Raw genomic sequence first — 20,238 nt, forward strand, 5'->3', positions numbered from 1 at the left:
TAAACACTTTTTGTTTTATTCTATACTGTTATTTGGTTTTAAATCTGCTTTCCTAATGATGCTTCTTTGAACTCTTACCTGTCCTCTCCTGTATTCCCATCCTGTTAGGGTTAGGGGTTTGCATGCGTTTTGGCCACATTTGTGTTTATATATTTACATCATTTTAAAGTGTGTTTCTCCTAATGTTGGTGTTTTGGACAGTTGTAGAATGTTTGCACCTGTCGGACACCGTACTACAGGTTTTGTTGGTGCATGTGTATATTTTGGGCCTATGGGTGTCATTCTAAATGAATCCAGAATGAAGAACTGAATGTTAATCCTATAGCAGGAGAGGCTTTTGTGTCTCCTCTAAACCCAACATTTCAAAGCAAGACACCATGATGATGCAAACCATCATGAGTCCCTTCAAATAAAAAAGGCAAGCTGCTATTATTAAAACTACTGTTCAAAATGGACACACAAAGATGAATGAATAACTCCTTCAGCGTATGGGCAGATATCAAAATAGTTGATTTTATTTGTACTGTATTAAAGTTATAAACACAGGCAGTGGTTTTACACATCACCATTCAGACATGGGGTCCATCATGAATGTCCCAAAGCGTTACAGTACAGTGATACTCCTCTCTCCACAGCCTTCATGTAGCACAAATCAAACCTGTCAACAATCAGTGGTTCTGTAACAAACCTAAGCTGCCCAAACCTTTGTTTGGATGTCATGTGATGTGATTACAGCTGACCCTGGGTCAGGGCTGCAGGGGGGTCATCAGGAAATCAGTGACATGTACATATCATTTGCGCTTTTGCAAACTTGTTAAAAATTCAAGAACGTTAAATATCTTGAAAAATATCCTTACTATTACAATTTCTTCCTTCATATTTACTTCAACACATTTAGACACTCCCTTGGAGAAAGTGAAATGCAGATTCTCTTTAGAAGTGAATTCTCTCCAGCCAGCACATGGATGGGCGTTTAAACTGGGCTATTCAGAACATGAAATACATCATACATTAAGACTTGACAGAGCAGCAGTCTGACAGCTCTGTGGTCCCGCCTACTTCATATAAACTCAGCCAATGAGCTTCCACCTACCTGTTTACCCAGAACTCTTTATTAATTATTATTAAATCATTATGATTAATGTTTGTTTCAACCTATATTTGTCTACTCCTATCTTCCTGTAAACTGTTCTTGGAACAGTGTGTAGGTACATTGAGAGCACTCTAAACCCGGAGACATGTCCTTGTATAATTACCCACAATGCACTGGGCCAGAAAAAGCTTATTCTGATGAGCAGCTCATGAAATGTGTCACACAAAGAATGATATACAGTCTCGGTCGATGGTCGTGGCTTCTTTTGTTTTTCCAACCCAGTTTAGATTTAAACACGGCCACTCCCACATGATCAAAGAATCAACGCGGCGTCATTGATCAAATGTAGCACCCCATATCCATTTTTTACCCAAGCTAGAATAGAACTGATATGACTTGTTCAGATAGGGACGGCGATGTTCATGTGTCATGTGAAGTTGAAGCGTTTCAATCTAAACTTGGTTGGAAAAACAATAGATGCTTGTAGCTCTGCTAATCCATCAACAGGGGGGTGTAAAGTAACAAAACACTTTTTTTAAAATTCCACCAAGAGAGGTCTCGTTCATTAAAATCAATACTAACACCGTGAAGTCAACCACTGGAGGATGGACTTCTAAGCTACAGTTCAACACTACAGAGAGTGAAACAGAAATATGACATGGTTTGTACTGACTCCATGTTCGGTCTGATCAAATCATATTTCTACCTCCCACCTTACATCTGTTACTTTTAATATTCTCTAGCAGATTTGATGAGCTGCTCAGCATACTGATAGCAGTTTGGATCAATTTCATTTGGAAAGTTGATGTCTCAGCTTCTTCCTCCTCTCTGTGTGTTTGCTAATGAAGCCTTCCAGCTTTAATGTGGCCCATCAGCACTTCAGCACAGGATATGGCATTTGTTAACCACCTTAAACCACCTGAAAAGTTCATTTTAACAGCTTCTTTATAAACTTTGCTAAAACCAAAAAGGATCATTTTGCTTGTATTATCACCCACACTGAAACATGGCCTTTCTGTTGACAATTCAAATGACTTCCTGCTACCAAATTCCCCAAACACCTCCATGTGATGTAAAGTCTACATTTGGCCGGTTTTTCATAGGAATAAAAAATACACCAAAAAAATGGGCCCAGAAAGCAAGGCACGTTGCCAGCAGCTGTTATCAAACAGTGTTCAAGGTGGAATTCATTTTCCTCACACTCTCTGTGAAGTGTGTGTGTGGCCGTTGCACTTGCTGAATAAGCATCTCGTTTCCCTCACACACAGGCGGGGTCACACTCTGGTTCCTTCGTGAACCACTGCTCTGATATTCTTTGGTCTGAGAGGGTGTTCCTCTGAGTAAGGCTGCCTCCCTCTTCATCACCGGTCACATAGTTCAGAGTGGATGAGTCCCTCAGCTCCAGCTCACGTCATACTTCGTCCAGCCCTCGGGGGGGGCCAGGAACACCCTGCGACCCCGGTACAGGAAGTTCACTACGCCCCTGTAACCTGTGCGAGGAACTCCAGATTTCAAGTCGTCCATCACTCCTAGATTTCGAGCAAAGACTTTGAAAGTGTCGCGGCTCGAGTACTGCACCCTGAAGGGCCCGGGGCCCTTCAGGGTGCCCCCCTGCTGCAGCTCCTCCATCTTCACCAGGGGGGCGCTGTAGACCTCTTTTATAAGCCTTTCATCGTACTTCTCTTGAAGCAAATAAGACAAATCCTGTTTGGTAAAAGGCACAAACTCAGTGTTTAGCTTAATGTAGCGCAGGTACTGGTCGAAGAATTGACCTAAGCTGACGCCTTTGCGGCCGAAGGTGATGGTGCGGGAGATTTCGGGGCGGATGCAGGAGCGCTCCTTACGCTGCTCCGGCTGACGCATCCAGTCGTCCCAGAAGGCCGAGGGCCACTTGGGTTCCAGTTCGGCCCACATCTCTTTGAGCAGCATCCAGCCCAGCCCGGGGAAGAAGTCTGTCCTGTAGAGCAGCTCAGCTTTGGAGGGGTCCACCAGGGCGTCTCTGCCGTTATCGTTCCACGCAGAAACACACCACAGGGTGGGGTCGGCGTGCAGGATCGGGTACAGCGCTCGGAAATACTCAAAGAAGTCCGGGGCCACCTTAAGAGAGGAGAGGGAGGCACGGTGAGCTACAGTATCAGAAGCATCATTGAAGGGACAGTTCATTACTATCATTTAAAAACATTCCATTCAATTGTACAGAACCTCTAGGCCTTTAACACTAGAACCGCCAGAGGTTTTTTATACCTAAAACCGCCACCTGGGTCAAATTGACCCGCTATTAGAATGCATTGATTTTCAAGGTAAAATGTTCTTTTATTGAACAGTGAGTTTTGATCGCACAGGGATGAAACGTATACCAATATAATCTGTGGACTCTCAGCTTTTCATACAGGGCTCGACATTATAAATGGCCCGCTGGCCCGGAAGCATTATTTAGACACCCCGGCCAGCATAACTACTTTAAACTCGCCCCACAGCTGTTTGCTGCGGAGCGCAGCGCGAGCAGTCTCCAGTGAGCGGCAGCGCACTCCTTCACTACAGACTGTCTCTATCGCTCTCTCTCTCTCTCTCTCTATAACTATCTATCAATATATCTATCCTCGATAGATATATTGATAGATCGTTATAGATAGATAGATATAGAGATATATATATATATATATATATATATATATGGTTATAGACTATCCATCTATCTCTCTCTCAATCTATCTCTCAATCTATAAGGAACCGCAGTAGACAAAAGGTGTTGCTATAGCAACACGTCATGTTTATATGAAAAGGGGTGGGGTCAATATGACCCGCTGGGCGGAAATAGGTATAAATGGCAATTTTTTGGGCGATTTCTTCAATCTGACTTCATATTGACAATTTTTAACAACATAGGGTGCTACATAACACACTTTCAGGAAAAGTCACGGACTGGGAGACTTCAATATTTTATTGAAAAAAAGTTACATACAATAAAAAACAGCTCTGGGTCAAATTGACGCGATTGGCGGTTCTAGTGTTAAAGAACAATTGGATTTATTTTCATAGTTTTGGCCATTCTTTCTATTAGTCTAAATAATATGATAGTCTCCAAATAAATAGCAGAGCTCTGGGAACGGAGCAACATGCACAAATACAGTAAGTACAGTAGGTCAAAGTTGAAGAGGGATGTGGTCTGTTTGACTGGGAGTTGTGTCTCCAACCAATCAGAGAGTACGACCGCTTGGGTTTCTTCACCACACATCCTCTCGGTGATGTCATGTCAGCTATTAACTCGCTGTGTATATTGTTGATTGACTGATATACAGTGGTGCAGTAATCAGTCCTGAAACCTCAATGGTTTTTGAACATGTCATTGGTTAGAAGCCTAAAATAGGCTGAAGACATTTTCATTTATTTTGTTCTACAACATAAAATACACCAATAAATACCCCACTGGTGGTGAACTCAAAAGATTTTGGTCTAAACTTCAGAAACTGAAATTGTTCTGTTTAAATGATGGATCGTTTTGAGCTCAAAGCCTTGAAAAATAACTTCAGGTGGACAAACAGCAGCACCCATGTGCCTGCTTAGTTCTCATTAGGAATAAGAGGAGGACACACTTGGTTTCCTCCTCCCTGTGTAAACAGTGCTAACCGGAATCTTCAGAGTACTCTTATTTGTTTATGGTTCTCATCTTGATTACAATATAGGTTGAGTTAGTTATATACACACATTTCACTCAGAGGACGCTAACCTGCTGGATTACAAGACTCATTTAAGTACAGGAGAGATCAAAAAGTCTTTATTACATACATTTGTAGGTATTTGTTTGGATCCTTCTCTTATTGAAATGATTGTGTCCACTTTGAAGTGGAGCTGCTAACAGTTCAAAGATATCTGAAAATGCAAAACGGAGACTGCTACTTTAAATATTTAACAATGCATCATGTTTAAGAAGCTTATTATTATTGGTAAATCCGAATCTGAAAAGAGACAAAGGCTGTCAAAAAGAGAATATAGAGAGAGTGAAATATGCCTCTCGGAAATGTAGTGGAGTAGATTTATAAATAAAACTAAAAATCTAAATATTTGAGTAAAAACAAGTATCCTTATTATTGTACTAAAGTACAGCACTTTGGTTAATGTCCTTTGTTATGTTCCATCACTGCAGCCTGTGCAACATGAAACACTGTCCATCTTTAAACCCTTAACTCAGAGAAGGAACCATCTCTCTCTCAGCCCTCATTTCCTTTCCCCTCTACTGCAGGCTATCAAAAAGACAAATGTGCATGTTTGAATGAATGTGTATTTGAACAAACGTTGGCTGCACATATGAAGTGAGTGGGTGCAGCAGGTTTGAAGAGGTCAAATGAACTTTAACTCACATTGAGATTAGCCAAAACAAACGGAGTTGGTGCCTGAGTTGTCAGGAGTCCAAAAAAGGAAGCCAGTGGAGAGCAGTCCCATAAGTGGAGCCAGATTTCCCTGCTCATTGGAAAGATAATTGCTGACTTTCAAGGCACTTTCTGCCTAGAACTGCTGGTTGAAGTCAAAGTTACATTTCCTGTAACATTTTTCCTGCTGCTGAGGCCCTTTTTTTTTTACTAGGCAACGCTTTACTGTTTGTTGTTTTTTCAATCTACCTATAGAAGCTGCTAGGAGGAGTTTTACCAATTCATTGACAACTTCTCTATTAAGTGTCAGCACATAAACCCAAACATCAGTTGAATATGCAACTCTGATGTAGATTAATTGATATGAGTTTATTCCAAAACACTGGCCCTGCGTACATACATATGATAAATGCTGTGCAATGGCCTTGTGACTACTCTACGGATACTGGTGGGAGTGACGTCTTAAAAGCTCCCGTTAGATTTTTCCCTAATGAATATTTGAGACACATGTGGGACCATAGGGAGCTGCTCCAGTCATCATTAACCCACATTTGTCTAGAAGCAACATGTAATTACCCTTTCACAGTGGAAACTCTATCCAACCTCTTTAAAGCTGCAGACCTACCAGGGGAATCACACACTCAAGCTGTGTGTACAGGCACTGTTTAACCCCTCAGGCGTTTACTGTTGATTCATGTTATCGTTTCATTGTGCTAAGGGTCCCAACGTTGGCAAATATGTCTGGATTCAGTGGATATAATATGTGAAATTAGTTCATGTGAAATACAATATTTCCATTTGATGAAATGGTGAGGACATAAAAGCATGGGGTCTTTTACTCAACATGATGCAGCTGCAGTGAATAATAGAATGGAGTGATTGTAAGTCGCTTTGGATAAAACGTCAGCTTAATAACATGGAATGGAACAAATGAACACATACTGCACTGTCAGTGTGTGGATACAAATGTTTTTACTAACTTTAAAGGTCACCTATCAGGCTATTTTTAGGCAATAGCATAGGTCTCAGATAAATAAAAATATATAAAAAACATGTCTATGAAGTGTTTTGCTCAAAATACCAAACAGATCACCCATTCTAGCCATGCCTCATATCCCTCTATTTCACTTCCTGTTTCAAAAGTGCTGATTTTGGGTATAAAGCTTTAAAAAAAAAAATTGATACAAAAACAAAAAGGAGGGGGCTGAGCTCATGAGGGAGATTCTACCGGCAGATACTGCCGTGATGAAACGCCATATCATGGATTATCAAGGGTTATTTCTGAAACAGTATGGAGCTCAAAGGCTTTCTCTCTTGCCGGTTATACCACAAGGCTTTTATTTCCTGCTTCTTCACACACATGCTCTCCAGTACAGGTTAGCTCTGAGTGTTAGCGATGCTAATGTAAACATGCACCGACCATATTACGTCCAAAACAGTCGGGCATTGTTTCTGATGGCAACGTTTCTGATGGGGCCGTGGGTGTAAAGCCAGCCTACATTTCCGATACTACGTCATATCGGACGCAAATCTGGATCAGCTCCGTTGTACCCCCGTTTTTAGAGATTTGGGTACGGAGGAAAAGAGAGAGGGTTTTATTTTCTGACGCTGCGTGAGTTCCCTGACACACCGGGGACACGTATTTATGTATAAAAGACATCAAAAAGTGCAGTTTGCATGATAGGTCCTCTATAAAGCTGCTTCGAGTCAAAAGCTGGGTTTATAGAGATCTGTTAAACTGGCTTGTTTTTAGGCAACAGCATACTACTGGCTACGAGCTTAGCCTAGCTGATCATTTAGAATGGAAGCAGGGGAAGTGTGTTTAATCTTAACACAAACAGAAATGTATGACAATATGTGGTTAGAGAGCGAGTTTCATGCTGGAACTATATCTTGACAAACAGCTGGTGCAGTGACTGTGTGTAGAGTCCCTAACAGGGTCATGTACCCACAGTTCAAGGCACCGAGAACCAGGGTTTTTATTTAAAATGCTACTCATTAGATCTTATAGGACAAAATACTTACTATGTTCCATTGGCCGCATGATTTCTTTATTGTCTCCCAAACCACCGTTTGTTTTGGTTGCATCTGCCTCTTTCTTGCGTTAAAATCATATACATTTGATTTTCCTTTCATTGTGGGTGTTAACACTAATTGGCAAATAAATATAGTATGGATACGAACATCTCTGAATACATTGATGGTGACGATGTCTCGTCTCTATGTTGACAGATAGGTGCGGCTTAAATGTTTTCTCTGTCCCGGTGAAACTCAACTGTCGTAGCAATGTTTCCCTTTGCCTGTATCTACCACTGGACAAACCACACAGACCTCTCCTATCTTAATCATCAAACTATCCCAAAAAATCGAAATGCCATACAAAAAAAGAGAGCTATTGAGGATGGCAAGGCATTTGTACTGTTACAAGAATGAGACAAAGTTCTGAGTGGACTCACCTCCAGGTCGTCCTCCACTATGACCACAGTGGAGTGGGAGAGCGTGTTGAACACTTGCTGGAGGGCCCAGTGGTAATGCCGGGAGATCTTGTAGTAGCCCTGGAACTTCCTGTGCTCCGGCCGCACTCTGATGTCCGACAGGTCCGGTTGGCGGATGTGCATCACTTGATCTCCGTACGAGCCAATCACCCGAGCCGTCTCTGCGTGGCCGCAGTCCTGGCTGACGATGATTGGATGAAGTTGTGCAGAAGGGCGGTACTGTATCAGTCTGTCCAGGCTCCGTTTCACCGTCACTCTGTCACAGGCAATAACCAGGATGGGGATGACGACTTCTGGGGTGGCAGGGGAAGTCTGCAATTTGTTCTCGCCAATCTCTTCCTTTGGTACATTGACCTGGGGATGATCTAAGTTAGTGTCTAAAGCTTCTGTATTAACAGGCCTCTGCGTTTGTTTCACTCGAGTTTGGTCCGTATCATCCACGTTATCCTTGATAGGTTGAAGCTTCTGTGGCTGGTGGACAACCTCTTCTTTGACTTCTTTTCTATCCTCCATTTCTCTTTTCCCGACGTCTTTCCGCCTGGCCCACATGGCTCTGTGACTTTCAATCTGCTTCAGTAGCTTCTTCTGGGTATCCAGCTGGACTTCCACCTCCTCTGCCAGCCGGATCACCTCCCCGGCCAGGTTAACCCCGCCTCCTTTCCCCATGCCCCACTCCTCCTTTCCTCCTGGTTCGGCTCCACCACCTTGTCCGAGACGGCCGATGGGAGGACCCCAAAGATAGAGCAGAAGCAGAGCATTCCAGGCGACAAACAGGAAAGCACTGCATAGTATAAGAGAACCTTTCTTGCGAACCATGGCCCAATGACACTAGAAAAGGGATGGGGTTGTGGAAAAAGGCTGCAGGTAGGGAACCAGTGACGGAACCAAAGAAGGCGATCTCAGATGGGCAGGAAGTTGATATCAGATCACATGTTTTTCAAACATGAAGGTTATCCTGTCTTTTAGTCAGGAGAGTGTCAGGAGAAATGTCCAATTCAAAATTAATTCACATAGTCCTACCGTACCCTACAGACAAGGGAAATTAGCAGAGATAGGACACGCAAGGACAGCCAAGGGGGAGTTGCAAAACTGCAGATGACAGTGAAAAAGAGGAAGTGGGGTCCCTTTGGGTTGAGGGGACGTGACTCCTTGGAAATTACCCTTCAGCCATCATCCTGAAAACAGAGCAGCAGAACAAATGATCAGCAGAATGAACACAGCTCATATGAATAGAAGCCCCTTCCACGCATGCACTGTATATTTCTGTAAACGTCTGTAAACGTGTGGATACAAGAAGTGACACTGTTGGCAAAAGCCCACACAAGATAATCATGTTTTCAGGTATGAATATGTGCAAACCAATTCAAAGACAATAAAAAGTAGGGCTATGTTTTTGATCCATTTATTATTTATAATAATATGTATTGTTATAAATAATAATGCTTTTATAATATTATTATCTCCTATATATAAAAAACTACAGATCTGTATTTGCATCTATAAAAAGGATATATTTTTTCCAATTATAATCACAAATGAGAGAAAAGAGAGCAAAGAGAGCATGTGTGACAACGAGTTTTCTAATTATTATTTGATTAAACTTCAAGTCCCCCCACAGCTTCATTGGCCTATAACTAGGACTAAGGGACTGATTTTAAAATTCAAATGAATTGCATTACAGACAGAGGGCAGAGTATGTTGAAGTAGGGTATATTAAAGAGAATCGTAGAACTGGTATTGGCATTAACTCACAACCTAATGCAAACAACACGATCAAATACAAAATAAATAATAATAATTAAATCATTTTTAACTTTTGTGCATTTTATCAGACGAAAAAATGAACCTCCCTCCCGAAAATGGAACCCACAACAACAATACATCAGCTTCATACACGTGTCCCCCTGCTCCCTGAATATGATCATCGGATTTTATAAAACTCATATTGGACGAATAGAAGCAGGCCCTCTCTTCAGTGTTTGACTATACCTGAGATAGATTCTCAAAGTCTCCCCATGAACAAACAGTACACATGTTGAAATGCTTCCACTGAGCTCTGCAGTCAAAGTAAATCAATGCGACATCGTCAACAGTGTGGATGTGACAGTAAATGTTATGTTTTCCGTTGTACACTGGTGTGAGTGAGAGATGAAGGTCACACTGAGCTCTCCACGGAAGCTGCTCAGCGTTAGGAAAGCCTAAGCCAATTGCTGCTGATAAATATAGGCGTTCAGTAATCGTGTAAGGACGGGTGTTTGACTACAAGGAGCAGGCGTCTGATCAGTAATGGATTGTGTCCGTGCTTCACAGCTCTGCCAGCTCTTTACATGTCAAACCTGATTATCTCTGTATTACCATCACCTTACAGAGAACCCTGCCCCCATTATTCCACATGTGTCCCACCTCCTGACACAGAAGATCATTAAGAAGCTCATGGAGAAATCAGATAACTTACTGAGGATAAAGAAACTAGTCTTAAATACATGTAGAATGCTCTCAGCACTAATGTCACACTCGTGTCAGGTGCTTATATTAAACAAATACATTCAAACCTTCCTAGTTATGCTTGATTTTTAACAGAAACAACTCTCTGTGTATGAAGCAATACGGCTCACAAGCAACCAAAAGTACATCATACAAATGACCATAAAGTTGAACAACAACTAAAACCGGACGTTCAAGAAGATAAGGTGAACTCTAGGACCATTGCACCCGTTTTAGCTACCTTTTACAAATGTGTTATTTATGAAATAAGATAAGGGGCAGGTGAAATAAGACTTTCTTCTTCCTGCTCCTACCCCTCCTGGGCTGACAAAGAAACTGCTTAAAGTGTACATGTTTTGTTTTCAATTCATTGAAATGAGTGGAATAAGAGAATAAAATAAAAATAAAAGAGTTACAAGATCAAATGAAATGATCTAAATGATCAAGTTGACAACAGAAGAAGCAATATGTACACTTCTAAGCTGACAATAACCCACAAGAAGAAAGTAGAGAAGTAATGGTATTTAGGAAAGGAAAAGAGTCAGTCAGGGCACTTGAAGTCCTTAGAGTAAGTAGAGAAGAGTCATTAAGGGCATCAAAGGTCTAAAGAGTCCAGAGTAAAGAATATCAAGTGTAAAGCTCAGCATACCTGACCTCGGAGCAGCAGATCTGTCATGCCTCCCTTTCAAACTGTTAAGCTTTAGAGACTGAACGGGAAGGAGGATGGGCAGAGGGAGGGAACTGTTGCTCTTCTTACAAATTGTACCAGCTGAAACTCTATTCTTTTGTAACCCCCCCTCCCTCCTGTCGTCAGACAACGTGGAACTGACTGGTAGGATCAGAGAGGAGTCTGCGGCAGGAACAACCCCAGGCTCCAGACAGTGGGGGAACAAGTACTCAGATCCTTTACTTAAGTAAAAGTACTGATTTCAAAATGTTACTTAAGTAAATTACAAAAGTAAGTACTCATTTTGCCCAATGGCCCAATATTTGAATAATAAAAAGTACCAAAGTACTGTCAGCTAAATGTACTTCAAGCATCAAAAGTACTTATTATGCAGAATGGATCTTTTCATAGTGTTTTATTTAAATGGTTATGGTCCTGTTTTTATACATGTAGGCCTAATAGCATTTTAATTTTGTAGTTTGTCAAAGTGGACCAAATGTAGATACCTTTTGAATACAGTGTTAATACTGTGTAGATTACTAGTACAGTACTGCATTATTTCATATCAGCATATCATGTTTTTAAATGTACAAAGTAGGCTAACTATTAACTGAGCCTTAAAATAATGTAGTGGGGTTAAAAGCGCAATATTTGCCTCTGAAATGTAGTGGAGTAGATGTATAAAGTAGCATTAAATGGAGATATAATAAAACACATTGCAGCCAGTGTGGGAAGAAGCACTGAGATCCTTGACTAGTGAAAGTATTATTACCACAGTTTTCAAATACTCCATTTCAAGTTAAAGTCCTGAGTTGTTACCTATGTATAACTACAGAAGTATTATCATCTACATGTACTCAAGTATCAGAAGTACAAGTATTCATAGTGCAGAATGCCTCTTATGAAAGTGTTGTATTATTATACAATATTATATTATTGTGTTTTTATCATTAGAAAATACACAAGAGTTTAGTAAGGTTGTAATTCGTCAATATGGAGCACATTTTGGAGAGTAAATAAGTAGTTAATATATATCATATTAACACATGTAAGTACAACTGTCAAATTAATGTACAAGTACAAGTACAGTACTTGAGTAAATGTTCTTATTTACTTTACACCGCTGCAAACAGCGGGTCACTCTGGTCTGTTGAGAGGAAACCAAGCTGTTTAACACTCTTTTTATTAAGCTAATAGGCTAGCTTAAACAAGCTGTCGGCTAGCTAAGTAAAACACAGAGCACAGTGTGTTACACAGGGTGTCTTCTTTACATTAAGACATGCACTGCGTCTTAATGGCAAGCTTACCCGTTATGCTGACGTGCTGTTAGCTAGCTAGCTGGCTAACGCCGAGCAGCAGCGGTGAAGGGTTTTCATTCATGAGCCGTCCTGACCATGAAGCCCCGGACAGCTGAAGCCAGGCCCTCCCCTCTCACATGCCGCTCTCAACCGAGTCGATACGGCTAGCACCGTGAAAGGAAATGAAGCTAACATCCAGCTGCAGAACCAACCGGCTAGCTGGCTAGCTAGCTAATGTTTGCTAGTCGAGCCGCCGCTGTATTTCCTTCTGTCAAATCCACGGTGCATCTCTGTGTTTCTACCCGGCACCTCCACCTCTGGTTCCCATTATTACCCCGGCACTGCTGCTATCATCACCACCGGCAGCTGCTACTGTTAGCAGTGTCTGATACACACGTTACAGTGCCAGTAGCCTGTGTGTCCACAGTGACATGTTGCTGCTGGAACTCATTTCCTCTGCCCTGGCTCAGGTTCTCATACTCCACTTGGCTTCACCCAGGCTTCTGATGTGTGAGGACTACACTTCCGGATTATTGACTCGTTTAGGTTCGAGTCGACCCGAACCGAGACAGGTCTTATTCCGAATAATTTCCCCTATACCATCTGTATCCCTATACACAAAACGGCCGCATAATGGAATAATACAATCATATTAAATTGTTCAATATTTACATTCTGTACAAAAAACATTTAGCAAGAGGTCGACATATAATGACTTTGATTTCCTAGTATGGTGTATCTTCCAAAACTACACTTCCCATGATGCAAACTAATGGTCATCTCATTAAACCCCTTAAAAATGTACTCTTTTTATTAGACAGAGGTGCGAGAAGTACTCAAATATTGTACTTGAGTAAAAGTAGAAGTAAAAGAGTGTAGGAATACAAGGCCTGTTACAAGTAAAATTCCTGCATTCAAAATGTTACTCGGGTAAAAGTACAAAAGTACAAGCATCTAAATATACTCAAAGTACCAAAAGTAGTCATTGTGCAGATTGGTCCATTTCAGAATAATATATATGATATGTTTTATAATGATTGATCATTAAAGTGTTCTCAAAGCTGGTAAAGGTGCAGCTAGTTTGAATGACTTTGTATACTGCAGGGTAGCTTGTGGATTTACTCCAGGTGGAACTAAAGTCTGATGTAACACTTGATTATATTTCACATCAGTCATCCACATCACTTTTCAGCACATGGCGATTCAAAGTGCTTTACAAAATAAAAACAAGACATTTAAGAACAAATACAGCATAAATACATTATTAAATGGCATTTAAAGATAATGAAATAATAACTAAAGGTATTAAATATATGTAGAGGTAGTATTTACCTCTGAACTGAACTGAAGTGGAGTAGAAGTACAAAGTAGCACAAAATGGAAAACAAATATCTCCAAGTTGAACTTATGTGCAGTAGGCTACTTGAGTAAATGTACTTAGTTACTTCCCACCCCCGCTAATAAAATAATAATAACCATAGTGATTGTGGGGGAAACTTCTGAAGCAATAGGAGTCAGGACTGAGAGACACGAGGAGAGCTGGAGCTTTGATGGCAAACACTGATGGTTTATTTGGAGCTTCGGCCGGAGAATTCACAAGACATGTCACGGGCCACGGTTTGACCACACGGTTGAGATGCCACAATCAATTCTGAAGAACTCTACCCCAGACCCATGTATTTAGCTATTTCTGAGAGAATAATCAACATTGTGCAGATAGACTAAACCGCTGAGGGACACTGAATCACATTAGTTGTCGCTTATGGCTCGGGGTCATCTACACCCCGAGAAGGATGTGTTCCAGGTGTCCCACAACAATAACTATCTCTAACCGAGAATTGCCCGGTCATAAACTGGTAACAACAAAATGCTAGGGCAGCCCCTCCTTAAGGGAGATAACGGCTGCTCAAGGCTGAGCATCTGCGTCAGAGGGCGAAAGATGACATGCAGGGGAAATTATTCCCCAACAGTAATAATAATCGTATTAATAATCACTATATTAGTATGTATGAGACATTTTGTCAGATGGGCTGAGGATGGCAGTGGAAGCGGCCTCCTCTGTGGAACTGTTATATCTAGATGTTTTTGTTGGGATGAACCAGTTTCTGAAATCACCTCATCAGATGGTGTATATTTGTCGTAGTGATAAACTGATGACATCAGCTGGCTGGTCAGCACATGTTCTTGATACACTACCAGGAATGTTATCTGGCCCAGCAGCTCTCATATTCACTCAGAAGGATTCTTCTCACATCCGCTGAGGAGGCTGTGGTGGAGTCTTTGTTGAAGAGATCAAAATGGGCACAAATAGGGGATCATTTCAAGATCTGCTGCACCGGATCCAACCTTTGTGATGTCTTTTCCTAAGTCGGAGTGTATTTCTGTCGAAAATGTAGCTAAATCTATGGTCAGGTGCCCAGGAAGTCATCTTTATGGTGTCATGTACTTCAAATAATTCAACAATTTTATCAGTTTAATTGAAAGCGTAACTATTGTCCAGATCAGGGGTGGGCAATTATTTTTTACAAGGGGCCACTTCAGAAACTCGAGCTGTGTTGGGGGGCCGAATCAAAAATAAGTTTAACTTAATTCTGCTCAATATACCAATACTGAAAAGGTGTTTTACAGTATGTTAAAGATAAGAAATGAATCAGCTTTATACAAAAAGAAATGAGTGCTTTTGACTTTTGTTTTTCAGTTAATTTTACTTGTTCAGTGAGAAAAATCCAGTCTGTCTTGGGCTTGAACAAGTGCACGGAAATCTGGTTCAATGTCTGAGGTGGATATGCGAAGGACAGCTGAGAGGTGATCATCAGTGATAGAGGATCTGTATCTGGATTTGTTGAACTTCATCACTGAGAATGTCTGTTCACATATGTAGGTAGATCCAAAGAGGACCCTCATCTTCTGAGCATGTCTCCTGATGTGTGGAAAGTTCTCCTCTTTCAGGGAAGCGTAAAACTCAGGCAGTGAGACTGACCTAAAGTGCTCTGACAGAAGTGTGTCAGACTGCAGGTCAATGAGTTCAAGCTGAACATCACTGGGTGCATCATCCACATGGCATGTAAATGGGGAAAATATCATGTTCATTTCATTCTCAACTGTTTTGAAGTCTTTAAATCGCCTTGAAAACTCACCATGCAGTGCTTCTAACATGGATGAGTACCTCTGGAGGTGATCAGCTGATGGTGTGGCTTCCTTCAGTGTTGGCAAGTGCGTGAGAATGTTGTCCTCCATTTGGCTTGAGAGAAGTTGCAGCTTTCTCATGAAAGCCTTCACTGCACTGTACATGTCATGCACAAAAAGGCCCTTGCCTTGCAGTTTGACATTTAGTTCACTCATTAGTGCAGTCACATCTACAGCAAAACCAAGGTCTGCCATCCAGTCTGCATCTGAAAGCTGTGGGATGTCGTTTCCTTTCTTCACACAGAAGTCTTGAATCTCTTCTCTCAGGTCCCATACTCTTTTCAGCACTTTGCCCAGGCTGAGCCACCTGACAGCTGCATGGTAGGGTATGTCACGATGTTCAGTCTCACTTTCCTCCAAAAGTGCAACAAACTGTCTGTGATTCAATGCTCTTGCCCTGATGAAGTTAACTATTTTAGTTACAACATCAACAACATGGTTAATTTTTAACACTGACTTACACAACACTTCCTGATGTATAATACAATGCAAAAATACCTATTTCTGCTCAGGGTTAATTTCTGTCACTTTATCCTGCATTCTCTTCAATAGTCAGATTTGGACAACCATCCGTTGTCACGCCTGCCAGCTTGTCCCATTTCAGTCCCAACTTTTCCACACATGCATTTACCTCCGTGAACAAATCACTCCCTGTTGTTGTACCTTTCATTGACTGCATGGCTGCCAGCTCCTCCGTGATTTTGAAGTCTGTAGTTATCCCACGTAGGAAGATGAGTAGCTGGGCAGTGTCACGTACATCGCAGCTCTCATCCAAAGCCAAGGAAAAAAAGTCAAAGTTGACCGCTCTGTTCTGCAGCTGAAGCTCCAGATTTCCCGCGATGTCCTCAATTCTCCTCGTAACAGTGCGTCGGGAGAGCGGCACTTTCAAACACTCCTTAATGAACTCTCCGTCCGAAAACGGTTTACTTTTAAGACATAACTAGTCTTGACAGCTGCATCTCTGGATGTGGAATGTTTTGTGAAAATGTGTTGTTGGCTTTGCAGCTTAGCTAGCAAAGCATCCGACCCCTTTGCCTGCTCTTCCTCAGACAGGTTCTTGTATTTATCTGCGTGTTTGGTAGCATAGTGGCGACTCAAATTGTACTCCTTGAACACAGCGACCTGCGCACCACAAACTAAACACACAGCTTTACCTTTCACTTCTGTAAATAAATACTTAGCGGTCCATGTCTTGTTGAAAACGCGGCATTCAGTATCGATCTTTCTTTTTTTGCCCTTAGCGGACATTTCGAGGACTAGCCGGCCAGCATCACTCGTAGCTGTTCACGGCATGCGCGTTTACGTAAATAAATAAAAAAAACAGCAGCTTCCTTTTCAAAATAAAAGCAACACAGTTAGAAAAGTATTTACGCCATGCAAGCAATACAGCTGTGTTGCTTTTATTTTGAAAAGGTTGCTGTTTTTTTTCATTATGTTATAATTTATGATCAACCTCACACGGGCCGGCCAAGGCCGGCCAACGGGCCGGATGTGGCCCGCGGGCCGTAAAATGCCCACCCCTGGTCCAGATGGTAGTCCTAGATTTTTGAGTCTCACAAGAGTACAACTCTTGTGAGACTCATTTGCCGATGACCTTTCCGAACCATAAAGTTTGGCAAATCGAGTGTTTGAACACTGATGCCAACCATAACCATTTTAGGTGAATACCTAAGGTGGTAGGATAGAAGAAAGCTTCAAACAAACCAAAGCACAATAACACAAGAGCTCTTGTTCAATAAGTTACACCTGCAGCTAGAGATAAAGGTGGTAGAAGCAGGACCCCACACAGGTCCAATAAACAAAAGCACTGTTTTCTATGCGAGACTAAAGAAGGTGAGCTAAGGGAGGCAGTGACAATTGAAATAGTGTTAGCTAGGAACTCATTCGATATCACGCTATTGTCTCATGTTGTTTTAACTTGCTGATCTCAACAAAGTTGGTACAGTTTTTCTCACTCGTACAACAAGTGACTAAGCTATAACAGGCATTGAACAATGTGTTCAGACGATTTGTAATCAATCTACGATCTTTTTCCAATTCTCAATGGTTTTATTTTGTCTTTATGGTCTTATATCTATTTGTATCTTCACGTGACATCCCTGTAGCCTAAACATTCAGATACATTAGCTTGTCCTGAATACAAAAATGTATATTACATAATTGTCCAGTAAAGGGTAGAAGTTATACAAGCATTCTCAATGAAGGAGACCTGGCAACAATAATCGTAAAAAGGACTCTCCATTGGACTCCTTTGTTTACTTCAGTAACATAATGACTATTGGCCAGCGCTCTAATACATTGTGCATGATAGGCTTAGGGCCGGGACAAATCACAACAGAGCCAGCTAACCAATCAGAGCAGACTGGGCTCTGGTTTCAGACAGAGGGTGAAAAGAGGTGCTGCAGCACAGGCAGTATGAGAAAAATAAAGAGCTTTTTGAACATTAAAGCGTGGAGACATGTCCCAGTAGAGACACTACATACTGATATACACCTGAACGTCAGCAGGAGAGGACTCTTTAAAGTAGAGACACTACATACTGATATACACCTGAACATCAGCAGGAGAGGACTCTTTAAAGTAGAGACACTACATACTGATATACACCTGAACGTCAGCAGGAGAGGACTCTTTAAAGTAGAGACACTACATACTGATATACACCTGAACATCAGCAGGAGAGGACTCTTTAAAGTAGAGACACTACATACTGATATACACCTGAACATCAGCAGGAGAGGACTCTTTAAAGTAGAGACACTACATACTGATATACACCTGAACATCAGCAGGAGAGGACTCTTTAAAGTAGAGACACTACATACTGATATACACCTGAACATCAGCAGGAGAGGACTCTTTAAAGTAGAGACACTACATACTGATATACACCTGAACATCAGCAGAGAGGACTCTTTAAAGTAGAGACACTACATACTGATATACACCTGAACATCAGCAGGAGAGGACTCTTTAAAGTAGAGACACTACATACTGATATACACCCTGAACATCAGCAGGAGAGGACTCTTTAAAGTAGAGACACTACATACTGATATACACCTGAACATCAGCAGGAGAGGACTCTTTAAAGTAGAGACACTACATACTGATATACACCTGGACATCAGCAGGAGAGGACTCTTTAAAGTAGAGACACTACATACTGATATACACCTGAACATCAGCAGGAGAGGACTCTTTAAAGTAGAGACACTACATACTGATATACACCTGAACATCAGCAGGAGAGGACTCTTTAAAGTAGAGACACTACATACTGATATACACCTGAACATCAGCAGGAGAGGACTCTTTAAAGTAGAGACACCACATACTGATATACACCTGAACATCAGCAGGAGAGGACTCTTTAAAGTAGAGACACTACATACTGATATACACCTGGACATCAGCAGGAGAGGACTCTTTAAAGTAGAGACACTACATACTGATATACACCTGAACATCAGCAGGAGAGGACTCTTTAAAGTAGAGACACTACATACTGATATACACCTGAACATCAGCAGGAGAGGACTCTTTAAAGTAGAGACACTACATACTGATATACACCTGAACATCAGCAGGAGAGGACTCTTTAAAGTAGAGACACTACATACTGATATACACCTGAACATCAGCAGGAGAGGACTCTTTAAAGTAGAGACACTACATACTGATATACACCTGGACATCAGCAGGAGAGGACTCTTTAAAGTAGAGACACTACATACTGATATACACCTGAACATCAGCAGGAGAGGACTCTTTAAAGTAGAGACACTACATACTGATATACACCTGAACATCAGCAGGAGAGGACTCTTTAAAGTAGAGACACTACATACTGATATACACCTGAACATCAGCAGGAGAGGACTCTTTAAAGTAGAGACACTACATACTGATATACACCTGAACATGACCATAAGATGTCCCCTTAAAAACCTAGATATAACGCCCAGACATATTTGGGTTAATATATTGTGTCTCTTTTCCATCTCTCCTTCTCTATTGATTTGAATACGACTGATACAATTTACTATCATCTTAGTCCATCAGCATTGATGTGATGCCATATTTGCTGCCGCTGTTCCTACATCCAGGTCCAGTCAGGATAAGCAACCCCCACCTGGTTTGTATTTATGCATAATTCCTCCTGATGTGTTGGACCCTGATTACTCAGGTGACACAATTCTGACATTCACAACAATGACACACATTTAGTCAAGATGGAGAAAAGATGAAATCATTTTAAAAACAATGATCAGTGTTGACAGAAATAAAGTTTGTGATCACAATGCAAGGCCATGACACAAACACTTGCTATACAGGAGAAACCTCTCCATAGCAACATCCAGCACAACTCCACCTGCAGGTCCTTAGTAACAGAGTACAGTCCTGCATTATGTTAACATCATCATGTGATATTGTTTAGTGCCTCTCTCATCCAGCAGACGTTAGAAATCATTCATCATCTCCATCAGTAGATCCTGTTATTCTGCTGTCTGCGTCTCCTGCAGAAGCTTCAGCTGCTCCTCGATGGTGTTCACCTCCTGCTGCAGGGCCGACGTCTGAGGGAGGAGCAGGGAGGAGGAGGGAGGAGCAGGGAGGAACAGGGAGGAACATGGAGGAGCAGGGAGGA

The 20,238-nt window shown here is 41.5% G+C and overlaps 1 protein-coding gene across 1 annotated transcript; it reads right to left on the reverse strand.

Moving 5' to 3' along the window:
- Positions 1-491: 491 nt before the first annotated feature.
- mgat1b (alpha-1,3-mannosyl-glycoprotein 2-beta-N-acetylglucosaminyltransferase b) lies at positions 492-12,920 on the reverse strand. The gene is made up of 3 exons (XM_034124803.1): positions 12,414-12,920; positions 7,917-9,130; positions 492-3,190 (listed from the first exon to the last, which is right to left on the reverse strand). The coding sequence occupies exons 2-3, from the start codon at positions 8,769-8,771 to the stop codon at positions 2,489-2,491; spliced, it is 1,557 nt and encodes a 518-aa protein (XP_033980694.1). The 5' UTR covers positions 8,772-9,130; positions 12,414-12,920; the 3' UTR covers positions 492-2,488.
- Between the last annotated feature and the right edge of the window lie 7,318 nt (positions 12,921-20,238).

Source organism: Trematomus bernacchii, unplaced genomic scaffold (genome assembly GCF_902827165.1).
Source record: "Trematomus bernacchii unplaced genomic scaffold, fTreBer1.1, whole genome shotgun sequence".
Lineage (NCBI taxonomy): Eukaryota > Metazoa > Chordata > Actinopteri > Perciformes > Nototheniidae > Trematomus > Trematomus bernacchii.